The following is a 21,030-nucleotide window of genomic DNA, read 5'->3' on the forward strand; positions in this document are numbered from 1 at the left end:
CCTCCCTGACTAGAGAGAAGGACCAGCTGGATGCCAGACTCATTGAAATGACTAAAGACAGAGACAGGCTTGAGAGTTTGAGCAGTGATTGTGGACAGTGAGGGACAAGGCACATGACACCTTAGTGATACCAGATGCATGTTTTACCTCAGACTGTTTTTCACTGGCAACAGATGGAGTTTGTCTTTATTTACCTCTGTTGTCTTATGTTACAGAGAGAACTTGTCCTGCAGGATGGATAATTTTCAGCTGGTCCTGCTATCTTTTCTCCAGTAGGTCTGATTCGTGGATAAATGGAAGAAGTGACTGTCAAAATAAAGGAGCAGATCTGGTGATCATAAACAGCATAGAAGAACAGGTACTGTGTGTGTGTGTCCATGTTTGTGTGGCTCAACGAGAAGTAATGTGTCTGAATTCCATCTCTGGACTCTGCTTCCACCTTTACCTGTTGGCTTCAGCTGCCCCTGATCTGCCCACAGTCTCTAGTCATCACTGGGTACAAAAATGCTTTCTCTAACACAAATGAAAGTAATCTGAGTTCATGTTGCCAAGTTTACATATTTACACAGCAGCAGCTGGGGCAGCAGTCCCCTCAGGGGGGCACCATAGATCACAGGGCGGAGATTGTTGGGATTGTGGAACATGAACAAATCCAAGGTAATCGTGCAGGACCCTACATGGTTCTGATTCTTGAGCTAGATGGACCTATAACAACCAATCAGGTGGCTCAGGTGACCTCCTCCTCAACATTGATGATCTAATGAAGAACCAAAAATGCTCTCGGCCCAAACCAGGAAAACTCTTGATAAAATATGTTCTTTTCATTTCTGCTGACATAATCCTTGGAAGAATCCCAGTACCTGCCAAGCAAAAGGGGGATGAAGACTTTTTCAAAGCACTGTGGTTCCAATGGTGTCAGACTAAAACAATGTGACTCATCACACGCTCTCTGATCTTGCATTTTGGGTCCTTTATTCGTCCAAAAACCATGATAACATGTTTATGTCAGGTCCGACAGCTCCAACACATCTGCCAAGATGAGTGGTCAAATATTCAACCTGAGTTCTGCTAGAAGCTTGATGGCTACTAAAAGTCACTTGTTAAGGGACATTTAGCCAAATGTTACAGTAAGTGTGCTGTATGTTTGGACCATGTATGTACTAGTTTGAGCCACTTTTTGTCAGGAAACCCCAAATGTGAAAAGGTTTTCTTTAAAGATGTATGATGTGCAATGATTCTGGTTCTAATCCTCATTTCAAGCCCAGTGTTTTCAGCTCATGTGCTTAAGGTGGATCTCAACTGATCAGATATTACACATTATTTTACTTATCTTGTTTATATTAAAAAGAAATTCCTCTCTGGATTCATAAGTGTGGACACATGGATTGGTTTAAGTGACAGAGATGAAGAAACGACCTGGAAATGGATCGATGGAACTCCACTATCTTCCACGTAAGACAGAAAAGTGCTTCACTGGGTTGAAATCCAAATATCCCCGTGTATATGTGTCTATGTGGAATTATAACAACTGAAACACTGCAGTTTACACGTCAAAAACACTATTTGTCCCCAGGGGGCCACAGTAGGAACATTAGACTACATGCATCTGTACACTAAGACATTCAGATGGGATGAGATGGAGCAGCACTGGTGCAAATAAAACCGTTGTAATTATAATGGGATGAAATTGGCCCATTAGTGTAACTAAATTGTGCAGGAGGCAACAACAGGGGCCAACCAACTAAATCAGAGTAAAGAAAAAAAAAGTTGAAATAATGTCACACTTGGCATTTTGCTCAGTTAATCACTTTACCTAAGTCGAGACTCTCAGCATGTGATACACACCCTGTCTGTTTGACTCTGAATGTTCCACTGCTGTCATTTTTACTGCTGACAACACCAGTCGTCAACCTAGAGACAATCAAGTGTCACGGAAGATATGTTTGTCCAAAAATTACAATATTGTCTTTTTTGTTTCGTTCAGGCACTGGAGTGTGAACCAGCCTGATAATGGGGACAATCCAGAGATTGAAGAGGACTGTGTACATATCCAAGCTGACAGTCGAAAGTGGAATGACCTGCCCTGTGAAACTTCTCTGCAATGGATCTGCGAGAAAAAAGCCTAAATGTGCTGATGCCACGCAGTGTGTGTGTGCATGTGTGTGTGTGTGTGTGTGTTCACCGACTCTGTCATGGTATTTATAGACTCATCTCTCTGTGGTAACATCACGTGATAATGTGTTTCTTTAGATGCAAAACACAATAAAAGACACAACTGAACAACTTTTTCACTTTACCTAAGTGGAGACTCTCAGCATCTGATACACACCCTGTCTGTCTGACTCAGACTGTACCATGGATCTCATTACAGTTTTTAACTTTTCAGGTACTGGAATAAAGGTGAACCCAATGATGCTGCAGTAGGTGGAGAGAACTGTGCAGAAATGGTAGCTAACACAGGTCACAGGTGAAATGACCTGTAATAAAGCAATGATATTGCACTGCCTTTAGCTGGTGAGCTCACTTCATCTGCCAGTTATTCATTTACAGTATATACATGCTGTGTATTTTCAGTGTTCAATACACCAATGATACTGGGAAAGATTTTAGCAGAGATTTTGGCCTCCATTCTTCATTTCTACATGTTTGATTTGCAGAGAGCGTCAAAGTTGTGTTGTGAGCGAGCAAGAGTGGTGTGAAAATGTTTTTTTAAAATGCTTCGTTTGCAGTTGTATATGCACAGTGCTACATCTTTCACCTCATGTCACCCAGGCAGAGAACATCTGTGCTAGTTGCCCATTGGCTGTAGTTTTTGCTGTGTGTTAAACTGTTAGTGGAGGTGATCCTGTGCTATACCAGAAAGCATGTAATTTGGTGACATCTAGTGGCAGTGGTCAACATGAAACGAGTCTTTAGAGCCTTTGGAGTTTGTCAGAAAGCACAGGAGACCAGGGTTCAAGTCCAGTCATGTGAAATCAGTACTTCCGTAAGTTAGTGTCACATGACGTGATATTTAGAAGGAACCATTTTTTAAGCAGACTGTGCCTTTTTAATAACTTATTCCTGATTTGTTTTAGTTTTTTGTGCCTAACTAAACTGCAATGTACAAATCCTGCATATTTCATTGTATTTCAGCTCAAAAAGCTAAAGTTGGAGGAGTTGTTGCAATGTGAGGCAACGCAGCAGTTGGTTTTCGTCCCTGCTGATTCCTTCACATGGACCTGGTGTGTCAGAAGATATACAGTACAATAGCTTTTATTTTTACCGTTTTGAGCTGTAATTATGCGAATTATAACTGTAGAAGTAGCTACTAAACTTTTCCCTGTTATGTTCCCCTTTGGTTGCTGAATGCATAAATGACATACATATATTACTGATGTAGCCCACTTGACAAAAACACGCAGACAGGATCTTGTGGGTTCTCTCTTCACTAACAAAACTGCAACCTTACAGACAAAGCAGTGCACTGTTGTTAGCATAGTTCTGTCTCGTGTCTCGTCTCAGCGCTATATGACAGTGTATCAGCGCTGCCTGTAAAACTCCCAACCTGAGCATATTTAACACATTGGGGAGGCACTGCACAGCTGGCGAGGGGAATGGGCTGTTAGGGGTTCAGTGTCTCACCCAGGGACACTTTGACATATAGCCAAGGCCAGGGATCGAACCACTCACCCTGTGGTCCATGAACGACTGTCTTTACCAACTGAGCAACCTAGAGCATATTTAACACGTACTTGTAGTAAAAATAATAAATTTTTGGCACCAATAATGAAACAGAACTGCTGCAACATCAGTCCTTACACCTGACATCTTTACAGTTACATGCAAGGCAATTTAGACGTTTCTCAATCAAATGTACCGTACAGGGTCCTAATACTAATGGCCGAGTTAGCTTAACTGCTACATTGTCATTGCTAACATCTAACTCGTGCCAACACACTCTGAATGGGAGCAAACGGCCAATTTTCCCACTTCACTCATAACAACTCTGCTTTATATGAAACATTAATCCTATATTTCATACCATGTCAGCTTACCTGCAAACTTCCAGACAAAGCAGTGCACTGTTGTTAGCATAGTTCTGCCTCGTGTCTCGTCTCAGCGCTATATGACAGTGTGTCGGCGCTGCCTCCCGACAGAAGCGCTCGCTAAAGGGCGTCTCCCTCTTGTGGCGAACATCGGTAACAACACTTATCAAAACTCACTGTGTTGTCTGTGTGCAGAAGACTGAAGTGCAGATGTCTCAAAATAAGGTAAACTAGTAAATCAAATGTGCCAAAAGAACAGTGTAGAATATGAACTAAGATACAATGGGGTTAAATAAATTCACTGCCCTCCCACTGATATAAAAAAAGAGAGAATAGTTATCAAATGTGGAGTATTCAGCTGAAAATCAGTAAGAGGCTATCGGGAGGGGGAAAAGTAAATTGTTTTTACTTATTTCTTACTTGATATTTTACAAAAGTTTTTTTTTTTTTTTTTAAGAAATGAGGGCTGTAAACCGTGCAGGTGGCATTTCTTGTTCAGTTGTTTTCCGGATAGAAGTATTTAGGATGGATCCAGCTACTGCAGTACAGAGGCTCATATTTCATGTGTCTTTAATGTACGGGAAAATGTGGTGTAGCTGCATTTATAATTTAGACCGAGGTTACTGGAATTACTATGTGACATGTTAATGCCCCCATAATGTGTCATGCACACTTTAACATACTAGTGCTGCACTGGACTATGTGCGTTATGTGTTTGGAATGTCGGCTTTGGTGTGTTGTTGGTGGTGTGGTACATGGCAAATCGAGGGGCGGCATCGTTTATTTCTTTCACCTCGAGTGGCAGAAGTGCATGCAAAGGCCCTGGATGTAGTAGTTGTGTGCAGTCAACTTCTAAGACGCTGAAACTCCACAGTCTACAAGCGCCATTAAAGTGCTTCCCTTTTTTTTTATTCCACTTTGAATATTCACAGTTAATACTTGTTGTTTCATCCCATGATTTTCCAAGGTGAGCCTGAGTTCATGTTTAACAGGGACCTCTTGTGGACAAATGACTTTTGTTCTCACGGCAAGATTCATAATTATATAAAGTCTCAGACTGAATGTGTCTTTAGATTTCCATTTATTTTTGTCAAAAGAGACAGATAAAACTACATGATTCAGTTCTTAACCACTGTAGTATATATATATATATATATATATATATATATATATATTTTTTTTTTTTTTTTTTTTTTTTTTCTTATAATAATGTAATAATGTAATAATAATCTTCTAGGAAACAGTTGTCTAAATTAGGAACATTTAGGACTCAGCAATATATAGAATGAATTAAAATTTTTCATTTTGAACAATGTGACAAACGGCAGGAGCGGCACCAGCTCTCTGTAGTTATAACAGTAATTTGTGACACCTGCACATGTGTTGCATTAAGAGAGTAACATGAACACATACAATTGACTCTAGATCTTTGATCGGCTTACTTGTAAATTAACTCAGAGGAAAAATAGAAAACGTTTGGCTGAGCAGCCAGCTTTCCCAACATTTACCAAAATGTCCACTTGAAGCGGAAATTAATACGAGTTCTGAGTTTGTCACAGCGCAGACAAAATGTGTTATTAACCATCCAACCAAATTTAAATGATAAAAAAGTTGGTATTATATACAATTAGGTGTCAAAGTCATGAAAAATAAGCAGTATGCTGTAAAACGCTGGGAGTGTGTCGGGTGAAGTGAGAGCGGGCAACGTAGTTTCATCCACAGCCACAAAACCCACCTACGCTCTATCAATAAATAAGCAGAGCCAGCCCTGACCTCACTGCCTCATGCCAAATATACGGAAATATTACCAAATAAGCTGCCAGTTTGAATAATCTTTATTTAATCTGTTTTAAAGTCATTTGGAAGTTCTGTGCCTGCAGTATTTATTTAGTATTTATCCACTACTGCACAAATGATTGCATTTATGAGGCAAAACTGAACTGATAATACATTTCAAACACCAGAAAAGAAAAAAAAAACTGTGTGATATTAAGTCTGAAGATTACCTGCTGTGCAGCAAAGTGCTTTGTCTATCTCAAGGAAATTATAACCGCCACAAAAGAATGTTTAGGGTCAATGTGACTTTGTTCTCCGTTCATTTATTCACGAATAATGTCCTAAAGTGAGGGTCTTAACAGACAAAGACACTGGTGTTAGTGTTGCATGACACACTGCCTGTGCGGCTCCTCGTGCGGTAAGCGTATTGCGTCACTTCCTGTTTCTGCACACTCTTGGGTTTCTACCGAAGGACTTTTTACTGATTAATTGTAGCTGTTATTTTTACTTAAATAAGTGATTTCTTCACACAAGAATTAATACTTAGTCGTAACATACGCTTGTATTACACAAGCACCTGCTTTTGCAAAACATAACCAGCTAAAGTTTACAAATTCCAGATTTCACTTATATTAGCTTCGTTAGCTTAGCAGTTATCCATTAGCAATGGCTTCTCTGTCTCCCTCTGTCTCTCCTTCTCTCACTTGCTCGGTGTGTCTCATGTTCAGTTTTTCCTCTGCCTCCTTTAGTGATAATGGTTTATGTAATAAGTGTAAGGTTTTTGCAGCTTTGGAGGCGAGGCTCACGGAATTGGAAGCACGGCTCCGCACCATGGAAAACAACTCCGCTAGTCAGGCCCCGGTAGCTGGTGCGGGCCGACCTAGCGTAGCCCCTGCTAGCTGTCCCCCGGCAGTTCCCGAGCAGCCGGGAAGCCAGTCCGGCTGGGTGACGGTTCGTAAGAGATCTAATGCTAAACAGACGCCCGAGGTTCACCACCAGTCGGTTCATGTTTCCAATCGATTTTCCCCACTCAGCGACACACCCGCTGAGAAACCAACTCTGGTAATTGGCAGCTCCATAGTCAGAAACGTGAAGTTAGAGACTCCAGCGGCCGTAGTCACATGTCTTCCTGGGGCCAGAGCGGGCGACGTTGAATCATATTTGAAACTCCTGGCTAAAGATAAACGTAAATACAGTAATATTATTATTCACGTGGGAGTTAATGACGCCCGATTACGCAAATCGGAGGTCACTAAAATGAATGTTGAATCGGTGTGTAACTTTGCAAAAACAATGTCGGACTCCGTAATTTTCTCTGGTCCCCTGCCAAATCTGACCAGTGACGACATGTACACCCGCATGTCGTCATTCAACCGCTGGCTGTCTAGGTGGTGTCCAGCAAACGATGTGGGCTACATAGACAATTGGAAACGTTTTTGGGGAAAACCTAGGCTGATTAGGAGAGATGGCATCCATCCTACTTTAGATGGTGCAGCTTTCTTATCCAGAAATATGGCTGGTTTTATTAAACAACCAAAAGTATGACAATCCAGAGTTGAGCCTAGGATGCAGAGATCCAGTCCTACACGTCTCTCTGCAGTATCCTTACAACCGTCACCCCCCCACAACTCCCACATACCTATAGAGACTGTGTCTGTTCCCCGACCTAAATTACATAAAGTAAATATGACAACAAGAGGAGTTAATCATAATAACCTAATAAAAGTTAAGACTACTCCTCTTACAGAACAAAACCCCAAAACTATTAAATGTGGATTATTAAATATCAGATCTCTCTCTTCTAAATCTCTGTTAGTAAATGACTTAATAAGCGATCATCAATTCGATTTATTTTGTCTCACTGAAACTTGGTTGCAGCAGGAAGAATATGTCAGTTTAAATGAGTCGACCCCCCCAAGTCATATTAATTATTATGTTCCTAGAAGCACAGGCCGAGGTGGAGGAGTAGCAGCAATCTTCCATTCTAGCTTATCAATAATTCCTAGACCTAAACATAGTTATAACTCATTTGAAAGCCTTACTCTTAGCCTTTCACACCCAAACTGGAAAACTCAAAAACCACTATTATGTGTTATCGTGTACCGTCCTCCAGTCCCTTATTCAGAGTTTTTGATTGAATTTTCTGATTTTCTAGCTGATTTAGTGCTTAGTACAGATAAAGTCATTATAGTGGGTGACTTTAACATTCATGTAGATGCTGACAGTAACTGTCTGAGCACTGTGTTTAATTCATTATTAGATTCAACTGGTTTTTCCCAAAATGTAAATAAACCCACTCACTGTTTTAGTCACACATTAGACCTTGTCCTTACGTGTGGAATTGAAATGGATAATTTAACCATATTTCCTCACAACTCTCTTCTGTCTGACCATTTTTTAATCAAATTTGAATTTACAATAACAGACTATACAGCAGTTAGGGAAAAATTCCACTATAGCAGATGCTCAAATGAAAAAGCTGTCAACAAATTTAAAGAAATTATTTCTTCATCATTTGCTTCACCATATGTTAATACAATGGAAAGTAGTCTCCTTAATGTTACTCCTGCACAAGTAGATTATCTTGTTGACAATTCTGCAGCCTCACTACGTACAATACTCGATAGTGTTGCCCCTCTGAAAAAGAAGGCAGTAAACCAGAAGAGGTGATCTCCATGGTATAGTTCACAAACACGCAACTTAAAACAGGAAACACGAAAGTTGGAAAGGAAGTGGCGTTCCAGAAAGTTAGAAGAATCTCATTTAGCCTGGAAAAATAGTTTAAAAATGTACAAAAAAGCTCTCAGTGATGCCAGAACAGCATATTATTCATTATTAATAGAAGAAAACAAGAACAACCCCCGGTTTCTGTTCAGCACTGTAGCCAGGCTGACTAAGAGCCATAGTTCTGTTGAACCTACTATTCCCTTAACTTTGAGCAGCAATGACTTCATGACCTTCTTTATGAATAAAATTGTAGCTATTAGAGAAAGTATTCACCAGATCCTCCCCCCAAAAATTACAGATGGATCTTCATGTACAGCAGTGCTAGAATCATGGATAAGGCCCCACTCTCTGTTAGACTGCTTTTTACCCATAGATCTCTCTGAGCTAACTTCAATTATTACCTCATCTAAACCAACAACCTGTCTGCTAGACCCTATTCCAACTAAGCTGCTCAAGGAAGCTTTACCCTTAATAGATACGTTCATATTAGATATCATCAATCTATCTTTAGAAGCAGGCTATGTACCACAGGCCTATAAGGTAGCTGTAATTAAACCACTACTTAAAAAACCCTGTCTTGACCCAGGTGTTTTAGCCAATTACAGACCAATATCTAATCTCCCCTTCATTTCTAAAATAATTGAAAAAGTAGTTGCAAAACAATTTTGTGATCACCTTCATAGGAATAATTTGTATGAAGACTTTCAGTCAGGATTTAGAATTCATCATAGTACAGAAACAGCACTGGTAAAAGTCACCAACGATCTTCTCATGGCCTCAGATAATGGACTCATCTCTATACTTGTTCTGTTAGATCTTAGTGCCGCATTTGATACCATTGATCATAACATTTTATTACAGAGACTGGAACATGAAATTGGGATTAAAGGAACTGCACTAGGTTGGTTTAAATCTTATCTGTCTGATAGATTTCAATTTGTTCATGTTAATGATGAATCCTCCATGCACACAAAGGTTAGCTATGGAGTTCCACAAGGCTCTGTGTTAGGACCAATACTTTTTACTTTATCCATGTCTCCTTTAGGCAACATTATTAGAAAACACTCCATAAATTTCCACTTTTATGCTGATGATACCCAGCTATATTTATCTATGGAACCAGACGAAAATAATCAGTTAATAAAGCTTCAAGCCTACAAGACATAAAGGCCTGGATGTCCCATAATTTTTTACTTCTAAACTCAGACAAAACTGAAGTCATAGTATTTGGGCCCAAAAATCTCAGAGATATGATGTCCAACCATATTGTTACCCTAGATGGCATAAGTCTGGCCTCCAGTACTACTGCAAGGAACCTTGGACTTATTTTTGATCAGGATCTGTCCTTTAACTCACATATAAAACAAATCTCTAGAACAGCCTTCTTCCACCTTGGGAACATTGCCAAAATTAGGAGCATCCTGTCTCAAAGTGATGCCGAAAAACTGGTCCATGCATTTGTTACCTCTAGGTTGGACTACTGTAATTCCCTACTTTCAGGATGCCCCAGTAACTCCCTAAAGAGCCTGCAATTAATCCAAAATGCTGCAGCAAGAGTGCTGACTGGAACTAGCAAGAGAGATCATATTTCACCTTCACTAGCTTCTCTCCATTGGCTTCCCATTAAATTTAGAATAGAATTTAAAACCCTGCTTCTTACATATAAAGCTCTGAATGGTCAGGCTCCATCATATATAGAAGACCTCATAGCACCATATCATCCCAGTAGATCACTTCGCTCTCAGAATGCAGGCCTACTTGTGGTTTCCAGAATTTCCAAAGGTAGAATGGGAGGCAGAGCCTTTAGCTATCAAGCTCCTCTCTTGTGGAACCAGCTCCCAGTTCAGATTCGGGAAGCAGACACCCTCTCTACTTTTAAGTCTAGGCTTAAAACCTTCCTCTTTAATAAAGCATATAGTTAGTTATAGTTATGCTGCCATAGGCTTAGACTGCTGGGGGACCCACCCCCCAATGCACTGAGCTCCTTTCTTCCTCTTGACCATCTCTCCTCTCACCCCATAATTGTCACCACTATATGTCATTAACTCTGTGTGTTCTCTCCCGTAGTTGTCTTTGTCCTCCTCTGTCCCCCTCTCTCTGTCCCTGGCTTTGAAGCTGTGTGTCTTCCAGCGTGCAGCTACTGGTCCTACCAATCTTCCCGATGTTTTGTTGTTGCTTTTTGTTGCTCTGTTCTTTTCTCTCTCCCCTTTCCACTCACCCCAACCGGTCGAGGCAGATGGCCGTCCACCCTGAGCCTGGTTCTGCTGGAGGTTTCTTCCGTTAAAGGGAGTTTTTCCTCTCGACTGTTGCCTATGGCTTGCTCCAGGGGGAATTGTTGGGTTCTCTTTATATATCTTTATAATCCTGACTTTATTCTGTAAAGTGCCCTGAGATGACTTTGTTGTGAATTGGCGCTATATAAATAAAGTTGAATTGAATTGAATTGAATTGAATTGAATTGAATTGAATTGACTCTAGTATGTTGTTGGGCACAGAATTGCTCACCATTAAAACCACTGAAACGTGTCATTTCCTCTGAAGCTAAAGCAAGTGAAACTAACGAAACCTTGACCATATTCATAAATTGCAGTCTGTGCTGAAGAGTTTACTTTTAAGGAGACAGTCGTCCACTTTGTGATCAATGGAAGAACTATATGTCAATGTTGAATATGGTGCATCTGCTCACTCAAGACCTTCAACTGATCAGACAGGTGAGAGTGTTCAGTCAGACGCTGATCTCTTTTCCTGTTAATCTGATTATCAGGATCAGATATATTATCCTTATTACTATGTCTGTGTTCACTGATCTTTTTTCTGTTCAGGTCCCAGGAGCTCAGACAGCAGATGTGATGGAGCTGTTGTTCTCTGTCTGGGGCTGCTGAGTGTTTTCCTGTTGGCTGGACTCATCGTCCTTGCCGTCCACTGTGAGTCTGGTTTTCATCAGTTAACATTTTTAGGAGCATTGTCCTGCTTAAAATTCGAAAATATGATGCAAAAAATTCAGATTTTTGTTTCCTGGTTTTTTTCTGATGTGTCTTAGCTTTAATTATTGTTTTCTTACAAAGGAGAAATGGTGAGTGAAGATCTTTTTAAGCTGGGCTGGAGCACCGGGAAGAGGGGAAGCCAGCACAGATGAATGGGGGAGTACAGAGCCATACTCGCTGGCCCAACTAAAACTGGGGGGCACACCTACTGCATCTATCAGCAGATTTCTTTATTATTATTATTAATATTATTCAGAGGTCCTAATCAGAGCAGCTCGCACCCTCATCCAGACCAGCTGATAGCACTGGTCTCCTCCAGACCAGCTGATAGCGCTGCACGGAAGCCTGTGTTGAGGGAATAGATCATTCTCATTCACAGAAGTGAATGAGAATGATCTAGTTCTGGATTTAGACTCTCGGACTGACCATTGGATTGAGGATGGAAACCTGAGGAAAGACTAACTGTGACACCGAACAGCCTGAAGAACTCGAAGAGACGATGTCACGGGGAAGGCCGTGGATCTTAAAGACGTGGTTCACCAGAATTTCAGTGGTTTCTTTAGCAGATGATGGACGGAGGAACATGTTAAGAAGAAGTCTGGTTTCGGACAAGCAGGACAGGAATCAAACACACGGGAAGGAGCATCACCTTTGTTTTTTTGTGACCTGAGTGGTAGGCCAGGGGGAACTGAAAGCAGTTGAAGAAGAGGGTTTGTGTTGTTTCTTCTAAAGTCATCGTGACAGGGAGAAGTTCTCGATTACCAACATCACAATTTCATTCCGCTTAAGAGAGACGGCAGGAAAAGAAGGTACATTGGTGAATCCTCCCTGGACCTCTGAGACAGAACGGCCCCCACCCCCAGCTTCGGAAGAGCAGGACAAAGGTCTCTCACCGGAGGTAAGTTGATGGAGAGGAGCGGCAACAGTACTGTAGCTCCTAATGAAATGCTTGTAGAAATTGTCGAACCCTTGGAAATGCTGCAGCTGCTTCTGCCCCTCACTCCGCTCACCTTCCTGGGGTCCATCTCCATGCTCCCTGAAGAGATTATGAACCTCAGGACGAAGACAAAGGGCGAGTGAAAAACACACTTCTCACCGTTCACGAACAGATGGTTTTGATATCACCGGCTTAGAACCTTTCTGACATGTGTGACGTGTTCGCTCTCAGAGGGGGAGAAGATAAGAATGAAACATGTCTCCCAAAACATAATTGACCAAATGCTGGAATACGACGGGAGCATTAGTCAGGCCAAAGACCATGACCAGGTATTCAAAGTGATTTAATTGTTATTATCATTGCATTAAACTTACTGCAGACATATCTCTTTATTATTTCAGATAACAGGTCAGTATGTGGTTCAGCTGCAGAACTCTATACCATCACAACCAACCTGACTGAGAGTCTACAGGACAATCTGTCTTTCCTCAATGAACGTCTTCAAGCCATTTTGAATCAAGTGTCTTCCCTGACTGAACAGAGAGACCAGCTGAACTTCAGCCTCATCAAAGCATCCGAAGAGCTGAACAGGCTTCAGGGTTTGTCCAGACAGAGTGAGTGTAGACAGTGATGCATGATAAAATTTTAACATGGTGAAGTACAACAATCCAAATTGGAGTATTGCACTGAAAATCACCTCTGTGCCACATCTGCGGGTTTTACTTGCAATGTCCTTCTGTGGCAACACATGGAGCTGTGTCACTTCTTTCTTTATGTCTAATGTCTTTTCTTTGATGTTGCAGAGATAACTTGTCCTTCAGGATGGAAGACGTTCAACGGCTCCTGTTATCTCCTCTCCGGCGAGTCTGGTTCTTGGACAAAGAGACTGCAGGAATCGAGGAGCAGACCTGGTGGTCATAGACAGTGACAAAGAACAGGTGCAGTCTGTCTGTCTACATTCATGCAGTTGAATAAGGAATGAGGCATTATATTTTTTTAAGAAACTGGGGAGAAAATCACTTATTGTGTTTCCTTTAGTCTGAGTTTAGCCACGTTTATCTGTGTGTCATCTCTGCTGTACATGTACATGCCATGTGGTTAAAACTGGAATAGAAATCCTGTGGCTCTCTTTTATTTATACCGAGCAGAAATTCCTGTCTGAATTGACAAAAGTGGAAACTTGGATTGGTTTGAATGACCGAGACAAAGAGGGAACCTGGAAATGGACTGATGGGACTCCACTGACTTTAACGTAAGGCAGAAATGTGCTTTGCCTTCTTTAAATCCAAATATCAGTTATGGGTATGTAGTTATGTTGTTACTTCTTGAAATCTGCTCACTCTAGAAAGCCAACTATCACGTGCATGAAAACATGTTTTTACCACATGACAATGTTCAGTGCTGGCGCAATTGAAAAGATCATGTGCCACGAATTTTGGTCAAATCTCCCAGTGATCCTCCTCAACAGGTACTGGTCAACCAAGCAGCCCAATAATGGAAATGGAAACCCATTGTTTGGTGAAGAGGACTGTGTCCACATCACAGAGGGGTTGTCGCCTCACTGGAACGATCCCTCGTGTGACGCTTCTCTGCCGTGGATCTGCGAAGAAACACCCTTAGCCTTGATATTTAGACAAAAATGACATTAAAACTAGTTTATATAGATCAAACTAAACATGTCTCACTACTTTTTATATTATTACTTAAACATATTCACTGGCCACACCACACCCATGTCAAACACATACTGTAAGTAACTTCGGACATTTCCTGTTGTAAGTCAGCTTGAGACCAACATGCAAACTATACGGTTTCAGGGTAAAATTCAGAAGAACTGAAACCAACAGGAATTTCATTTTACACATTCAGCATCACTTCTGCTGATCTGATTTTTCATTTATTCCTTTTCACGTGAGATGTGGAGAATTATATAAATATTGCCAATGACAAGTATGTTGCAAACATTACACAAGCACTGGAAATTCTTACTGTTGTATTGCAAACTGTGTAGTAAAATAAAAAAGTATTCGTACTGTATTCACCTTTCTCTGTTCAGGTCCCAGGACCTCAGAGAGGTCCAGTTAGAGCAGTTTTATATCAACACTTACTATTTGTCCTCTCATACTTCCTTTTGCTTCTCCAATATTTCCACAGCTTAAATTATAGTAGCTGAAAACAGAAATTCAGTGTTGGATATTTGTCACCTCTATTTTAGACCAGACAACATGATCCAGCATCTCCGGGTCAGTAATAACAAACTGTCAATCAAATGTACTGTCCCCATTTTTAATTTTTAATTTAATGACTGATTCTGATCAACATTTTTATTATATTATGATAATTGTTAATTTGAGACTGTGAGTATCTGTCAGGCAGCCAAAACTTTATGCTGACGATATCTCGGCACCCCCTGCTCCTCATGATCTTTTTCCCTGAATAACTGTCACAAAGTGGTATTTGTTGCCAATTTCTGGCTTGTACTTTGAAAATGCAGTGGTAGGGTCACTTTTGGGTCATTTTGTGTGTAATTTGTTTTTTGTTTTTTTCAATTTTTTATATAATTTGTGTTATGTTTGTGCCTTTTTACGTTGTTGGTTTGCATTAATTTTGTGGCTGTTTGTGGTCAGTTTATCTCCTGTTCCTCTTGCTCTCTCTCTCTCTCACTTTGATTCTCCACCTTTTACTTCTTGTTTCCCGACTCTTATTTTGTAGTTTCCACTTACTACCTTATAGTCATTTCAGCCCCTTCACACACATCATCAGTCCTAATTAGTTTCACCTCTGCCCATGTCTATTTAAAACCCACAGCTATATCCACTTACACGTCCTTGCCCTCATCTTTTTGAAGAACCCTTGGTTTCCTTGCGCTGCCTATTGCCTATTGCCTCCTGTTGGCTCCATGTAGCTTTTCTACTTTATTTTTTCATATTCATGTTTAGATGCTTGATGTCTGTATTCTTCTGCTTTTGAGGTTACTAGCCCAGTATCATATTAGTGTTCAGTTTATATGTTCACATAGTTTAATGTTTTTATGTTTTTATGTATTTTCTGCTGGGTCTTTCGGAGTTGGGCCCTCAATAAAGCCCATTTTATTTAGCACATCACTTCTTTTCACTTGATGCTGGTAAACTGTATGTTTGTTTGAATCTATCAGTGACTCCTATGGCCATGTAAATTATGATAAAATATTTTTTGTAATAATTCTGAGGGTGCATGGCTTAATCTGACTTTGTGGTCCGTTTATTTTATCTCATGAAAAATGTCCTAAACTGCCTTTCAGATAAAACATGATCCAGTTCTACATATCTCTACTAGGGTGTGTCTTAAAATAATGTTTCTCGGCAGAAAATTGACCTTAAAAACTTGTCGCTTCCTCAAAAGCTCAGTTTCCTTTATAATTGAAACTCCATTTCTGAATCCTCAAGAAGTCAGTCTGTGCTTCGGAGCTGACCTTCCAAGACACAGTTGGCCCCTTTGTGAGTAATGGAGGAAATGTGTATGAATGTTGAAAATGATCAGTCTTTTCAATGGACATCTTCAACAAATAAGACAGGTAAGAATGTTCAGTCAGAAATGATGCTGACACACTGAGTGAAGAATCTGTTATCTATTATTAGTAATTACTAACTAACACAGGGTGGTAGACTGAGCTGTGCATAAATACACATTATCATCTGTTTTTACTGTCATATCATTCATTGTTCAAACTGTTCACTGGTCTTTTCTCTCTTCAGGCAATGGGAGGTTTTATAGAGCTGCTGTTCTCTGTCTGGGGCTGCTCAGTGTTTTCCTGCTGGTTGGACTCATCAACCTCGGTGTCCACTGTGAGTCTGGTTTTCATTAGTCAACATCCAAATCTCACGTTTTAGTTTTGCTTTTTAAATGTAAAATTATTATTATTGTTTTTACAATTACATTATTGACTTAAACAGGAATAATCTATGCCGCTATTCAGCACCAGACAAACAGGAACTTCAAAAGTCACTATAGCAGTTGTTGGTTTTGGCCTGAGCTTCTACAGCTGACAGATCTATTGATTTTTTTGATGCGGAAAAAAAGAACCAGGTCTAAAGGAAAAGGATTTTGATATTTTATCCATGGTTCTTAAATTGTGACCATTAGTTTATTGTAGTCATGGAAAATCTAGCAGTTTGAATAGTCTAATAATGGTACATGTGTTTCACACATTCTTTATTTCAGATAACTCAGAACGTGGTGCAGCAGCAGAACTCTCCACTGTCAAAGCCAACATGACCGAGCTTCTCCAGGACCGTAAGAAAGAACTGTCATCTCTGACTGAAGAGAAAAACCAGCTGAAGACCAGTCTGTCCTCCCTGACTAGAGAGAAGGACCGGCTGGATGCCAGTCTGTCTTCCCTCACTGCAGAGAGAGACCAGCTGAAGACCAGTTTGTCCTCCCTGACTAGAGTGAAGGACCGGCTGGATGCCAGTCTGTCTTCCCTCACTGAAGAGAGAGACCAGCTGAAGACCAGTTTGTCCTCCCTGACTAGAGAGAAAGACCAGCTGGATGCCAGTCTGTCTTCCCTCACTGAAGAGAGAGACCAGCTGAAGACCAGTCTGTCCTCCCTGACTAGAGAGAAGGACCAGCTGGATGCCAGTCTGTCTTCCCTCACTGCAGAGAGAGACCAGCTGAAGACCAGTCTGTCCTCCCTGACTAGAGAGAAGGACCAGCTGGATGCCAGTCTGTCTTCCCTCACTGCAGAGAGAGACCAGCTGAAGACCAGTCTGTCCTCCCTGACTAGAGAGAAGGACCAGCTGGATGCCAGTCTGTCTTCCCTCACTGCAGAGAGAGACCAGCTGAAGACCAGTCTGTCCTCCCTGACTAGAGAGAAGAACCAGCTGGATGCCAGTCTGTCTTCCCTCACTGCAGAGAGAGACCAGCTGAAGACCAGTCTGTCCTCCCTGACTAGAGAGAAGAACCAGCTGGATGCCAGACTCATTGAAATGACTAAAGATCGAGACAGGCTTGAGAGTTTGACCAGTGAGTGTGCACAGTGAGGGACGTGAGAGACAAGGCACATGACACCTTAGTGATCCTAGAAAAAACCAAGCTGTAAACACAATTGGCCGTATTGAGGTCATTGTAGTGTGATTTGAAACAGGAGTTAGACACTAAAATCACTTCTGTGCCACATTTGCATGTTTTACCTCATGGTGTCTGGAGTTTGTCTTGATTGACTTCTTTTGCTTACTGTCTTATGTTACAGGGAAAAGTTGTCCTGCAGGATGGACAATTTTCAGCTGGTCCTGCTATCTTCTCTCCAGTAGGTCTGATTCTTGGACAATTGGAAGAAGGGACTGTCAAAATAAAGGAGCAGATCTTTTGGTCATAAACAGCGCAGAAGAACAGGTACAGTGTGTGTATGTCCATGTTTGTGTGACTGAACGAGGATTAATGATGGATGAAACAAAGAAAGTGAGGAAGTAATCTCAGCTTTCAGCTCCAGCCCCACTGTGACCCTTAAGTGGTATACGGATGAGAAAGGTCCAATACTGGCTGCCGTGTACTGTATTAGGGCTGTGGGGAGCAAGTGTGCCAACAGTCTCCTACGGTGTCTGTGCACACTGGTTTCTCTCTCGTCTTATTCAATGATGCAGCTGATTCAGGAGCAGTAAAGCACCTGTTTTTTAAAGGCGATATAGGTATTTGTCTTCTTGTATTTGTCTTCTTGGGTAGACGTGCACTTCCACTTCATCTTATGTCCTGATTGGATGTCTCTGGAGGATAGAGTGTACACAATTTTAAAGAAATCTTTCTTTTCTTGGGTGAGAGTGACTCTTCTTTCTTAGACTGACAAGTCTAAGCTACTTTGTAGCCAAACTTTGTTTGGCTACTTTAGTCTTAAAAAGGTACCTTGGTTCCTTGTCCACCTAGTCTCATACCGTTGTGTCATATTAGTTCATCCCTCCCTCTAGTCTCCTGCAATCATTGCATTTTCCCCAACTTATGTTGTTGGTTGTTGTTTAAGGTCCCAGTTTCTAGCCTCCTCACTTCCTGTTTTGTTCGGTCAAGTTTCCGTTCCTTTCTCGTCTCAATGAGTTCCAGTAATGAGTATTTATTGATGGTATTTTCATTTCATTGTATTTTGGTGTGTTTTGTCAGCTCTTTCAACCTGCCCCTGTTTGTTTTGTTACTCTTGACTCTTGACTCATCGCACTCTCTCTCGTCTTGCATTTGGGCCCTCTATTCATACAAAAACTGTGACAGCGCACTTAAAAATCAGGTCTCTGTCACAGAACCAAGTAAGCTGTAACAATTCTGCAATGAAGAGTTGTCAAATATTCAACCCGAGTTCTGCTAGAAGCTTGCTGGTCAACGCCTGGTACTTTTAAAGGCACATTTAACCAAGTGTTAGATGGGCTCTATGTTTCGTTTTGACCTTGTATGTATAAATTGAGCCAGCGAACTCCAAATATGAAAAAGGTTCTGGTCAGTCTGCTTGAGAAAAAACCTCTTCTAAGTAATCATGTAATGCCAAAAATGGTCATGATGAGAGGATGTACGTGGTACGCTTGGTGAGATAACGAAGACATGAATATTTGACTGTTTTCTGCAAACATCAACTCATGAAAGGAGTTGTAACTATGGATCTCAACCAGATATTACAGACTCCGTTTTTCTTTGTTTGAAAATGTGTTTTCTGTCTTTGTACTTCTGCCCAAACCTACATGTAAGTGCAATGCGATGTGGTAATGTGGTTTGTTTATATTGAACAGAAATTTCTCTCTGGATTCTCACGCGTGGACACGTGGATTGGTTTAAGCGACAGAAATGAAGAAGGGAATTGGAGATGGATCGATGGAACGCCACTGTCTTTGACGTAAGACGGAAATGTGCTTCACCTGGTTTAAATCTGAATATGCTTGTGTATAGTGTTTCTGTGGAAACACCAACACAACTAAAGCACTGCGGTTTAAATGAAGATGAAGAAATGATTTCTATTGTGGGGGAAAAAAGACCAAACCCTAAACAAAGGCTAAGCATCAGAGTAAAGAAACAAATATACAAAAGGTTATAAAAGTTGAAAAAATTTGGCAGCTAGCATTTTGCTCAGATCATCACTTTGCTGTTAATGATTGCTGGACTGACTGTACCATGGATTTCATTTTCACTGCAGATAACACTTCACATGAACACCATCAAGTGCCATAAAGGAGCTGTGGTTGTGTCACACATTTACAAGATCATGATGTGTTTTTAACTTTTCAGGTACTGGAATAAAGGTGAGCCCAATGATGCTGCAGCGGGTGGAGAGGACTGTGCAGAAATGGTAGCTAACACAGGTCACAGGTGGAATGACCTGAACTGTGTAACGTCTCTGCAATGGATCTGTGAGAAATCAGCGTCACAATTGTGAAATGTTTGGCCCTTATAGAGTTTTTTTATTTTCTATTTTGTGCCAAAGAAAGGATGCCAATAACATTAAACAAATGATCATGTTTAATTCTGCATTTCTTTTCTGCATTATTTTTTTTTTTTATGTTTTAAATAATAACTTTCATGCCAGTTTTGTACAATAATTACCCATAACTCCTCATTTAAACCACGAAACTTGAGTTCACTAATTTCTACAGGACTCACATGTTGAAGCTGTGATAAGTAAGAGGTTGGATTTAATGATCTAAAACTTAAACTGTATTCATTAGAGCCACACAAGAGAATTACTTAATGCATCGATTTTAATGTTTTTTCTCACAGAGCCATCTCATGCTGGTGCTACAAGACAAATCGTTCCAGTTCCTTAATCTGTTTCCTCCAGTTAGCATATGGGCACAGTCTTCTTGCCCAAGTTTTGCATCCCCACGACCGTTATCAGGCTGTCGATTCTGCCAGTACCTGCCAGATCAACAAATAAGAACAAAAATGACATGTTTGACACGAACTCCGTCTAATATTCTTCTAATTGAACATTAAGAAATGTACATTCTAAAATGAATTAGCGTAAAAACTATTTGTTTCACAATGGGACAAAGGCCATAGTGAGGACCCCACAGAATATGATGATTTAGTTCATTGTTTCCCACCAGCATGCTGATCAGTTGGGATCTCTTGAAACTGCTGTGCTTCTGTATAATAACAGTGTGTGTCTGTCATGGTACAAAACAGTATGACAATGGACAAAACTGCACAGTGCACTGTGTGCATTGTGTCATCTGACTGGAGAAGACAAATAATAACCACATTCAATAAAGCTACAGCACCATCTGGAGGTATTTCTAGGTAAAATGCATTTTAATAAAGTGTTTTTTAACAGTTGTAACTAGACATAGAAATGTTTTGTCTGTTACCTCTAAGTCAACTGAATATTAAGTCTGACCTGAAACGTATTATATGGATGTACAGCACAACAATATTTGTAATTTTGTTAATATGAAGAACATTTCTGTCTTACTCAAGAGACAGTGGATCTCCATTAACCCACGTCCAGGTCCCCTCGTGGTCTCTGTCAGTCAAACCAATCCAGGCCTGCATTGGATCTTGGGTGTAGTTAGAAAGGAAATCCTGTTCAAGAAATGTTATTGCATGCATTTATTTATTGCATGCATTTATTATTATT

General features: G+C 40.7%; 1 protein-coding gene and 2 long non-coding RNA genes across 3 annotated transcripts; all 3 read left to right on the top strand.

Moving 5' to 3' along the window:
* Positions 1-2,289, top strand: LOC137132677 (uncharacterized). Its single transcript, XR_010915169.1, has 3 exons — positions 1-358; positions 1,349-1,452; positions 1,985-2,289. It is a non-coding gene; the product is annotated as an uncharacterized lncRNA (long non-coding RNA).
* A 9,954-nt stretch (positions 2,290-12,243) lies between these two features.
* On the top strand, positions 12,244-13,449 carry LOC137132679 (uncharacterized). The gene is made up of 2 exons (XR_010915171.1): positions 12,244-13,066; positions 13,256-13,449. It is a non-coding gene; the product is annotated as an uncharacterized lncRNA (long non-coding RNA).
* Positions 13,450-15,843: 2,394 nt separating this feature from the next.
* LOC137132666 (CD209 antigen-like) lies at positions 15,844-20,829 on the top strand. Its single transcript, XM_067515480.1, has 6 exons — positions 15,844-16,005; positions 16,187-16,276; positions 16,653-17,453; positions 17,680-17,822; positions 19,190-19,293; positions 19,683-20,829. The coding sequence occupies exons 1-6, from the start codon at positions 15,936-15,938 to the stop codon at positions 19,828-19,830; spliced, it is 1,356 nt and encodes a 451-aa protein (XP_067371581.1). The 5' UTR covers positions 15,844-15,935; the 3' UTR covers positions 19,831-20,829.
* Positions 20,830-21,030: the final 201 nt, after the last annotated feature.

The sequence above is a fragment of the Channa argus genome, chromosome 9 (genome assembly GCF_033026475.1).
Source record: "Channa argus isolate prfri chromosome 9, Channa argus male v1.0, whole genome shotgun sequence".
Taxonomy (NCBI): domain Eukaryota; kingdom Metazoa; phylum Chordata; class Actinopteri; order Anabantiformes; family Channidae; genus Channa; species Channa argus.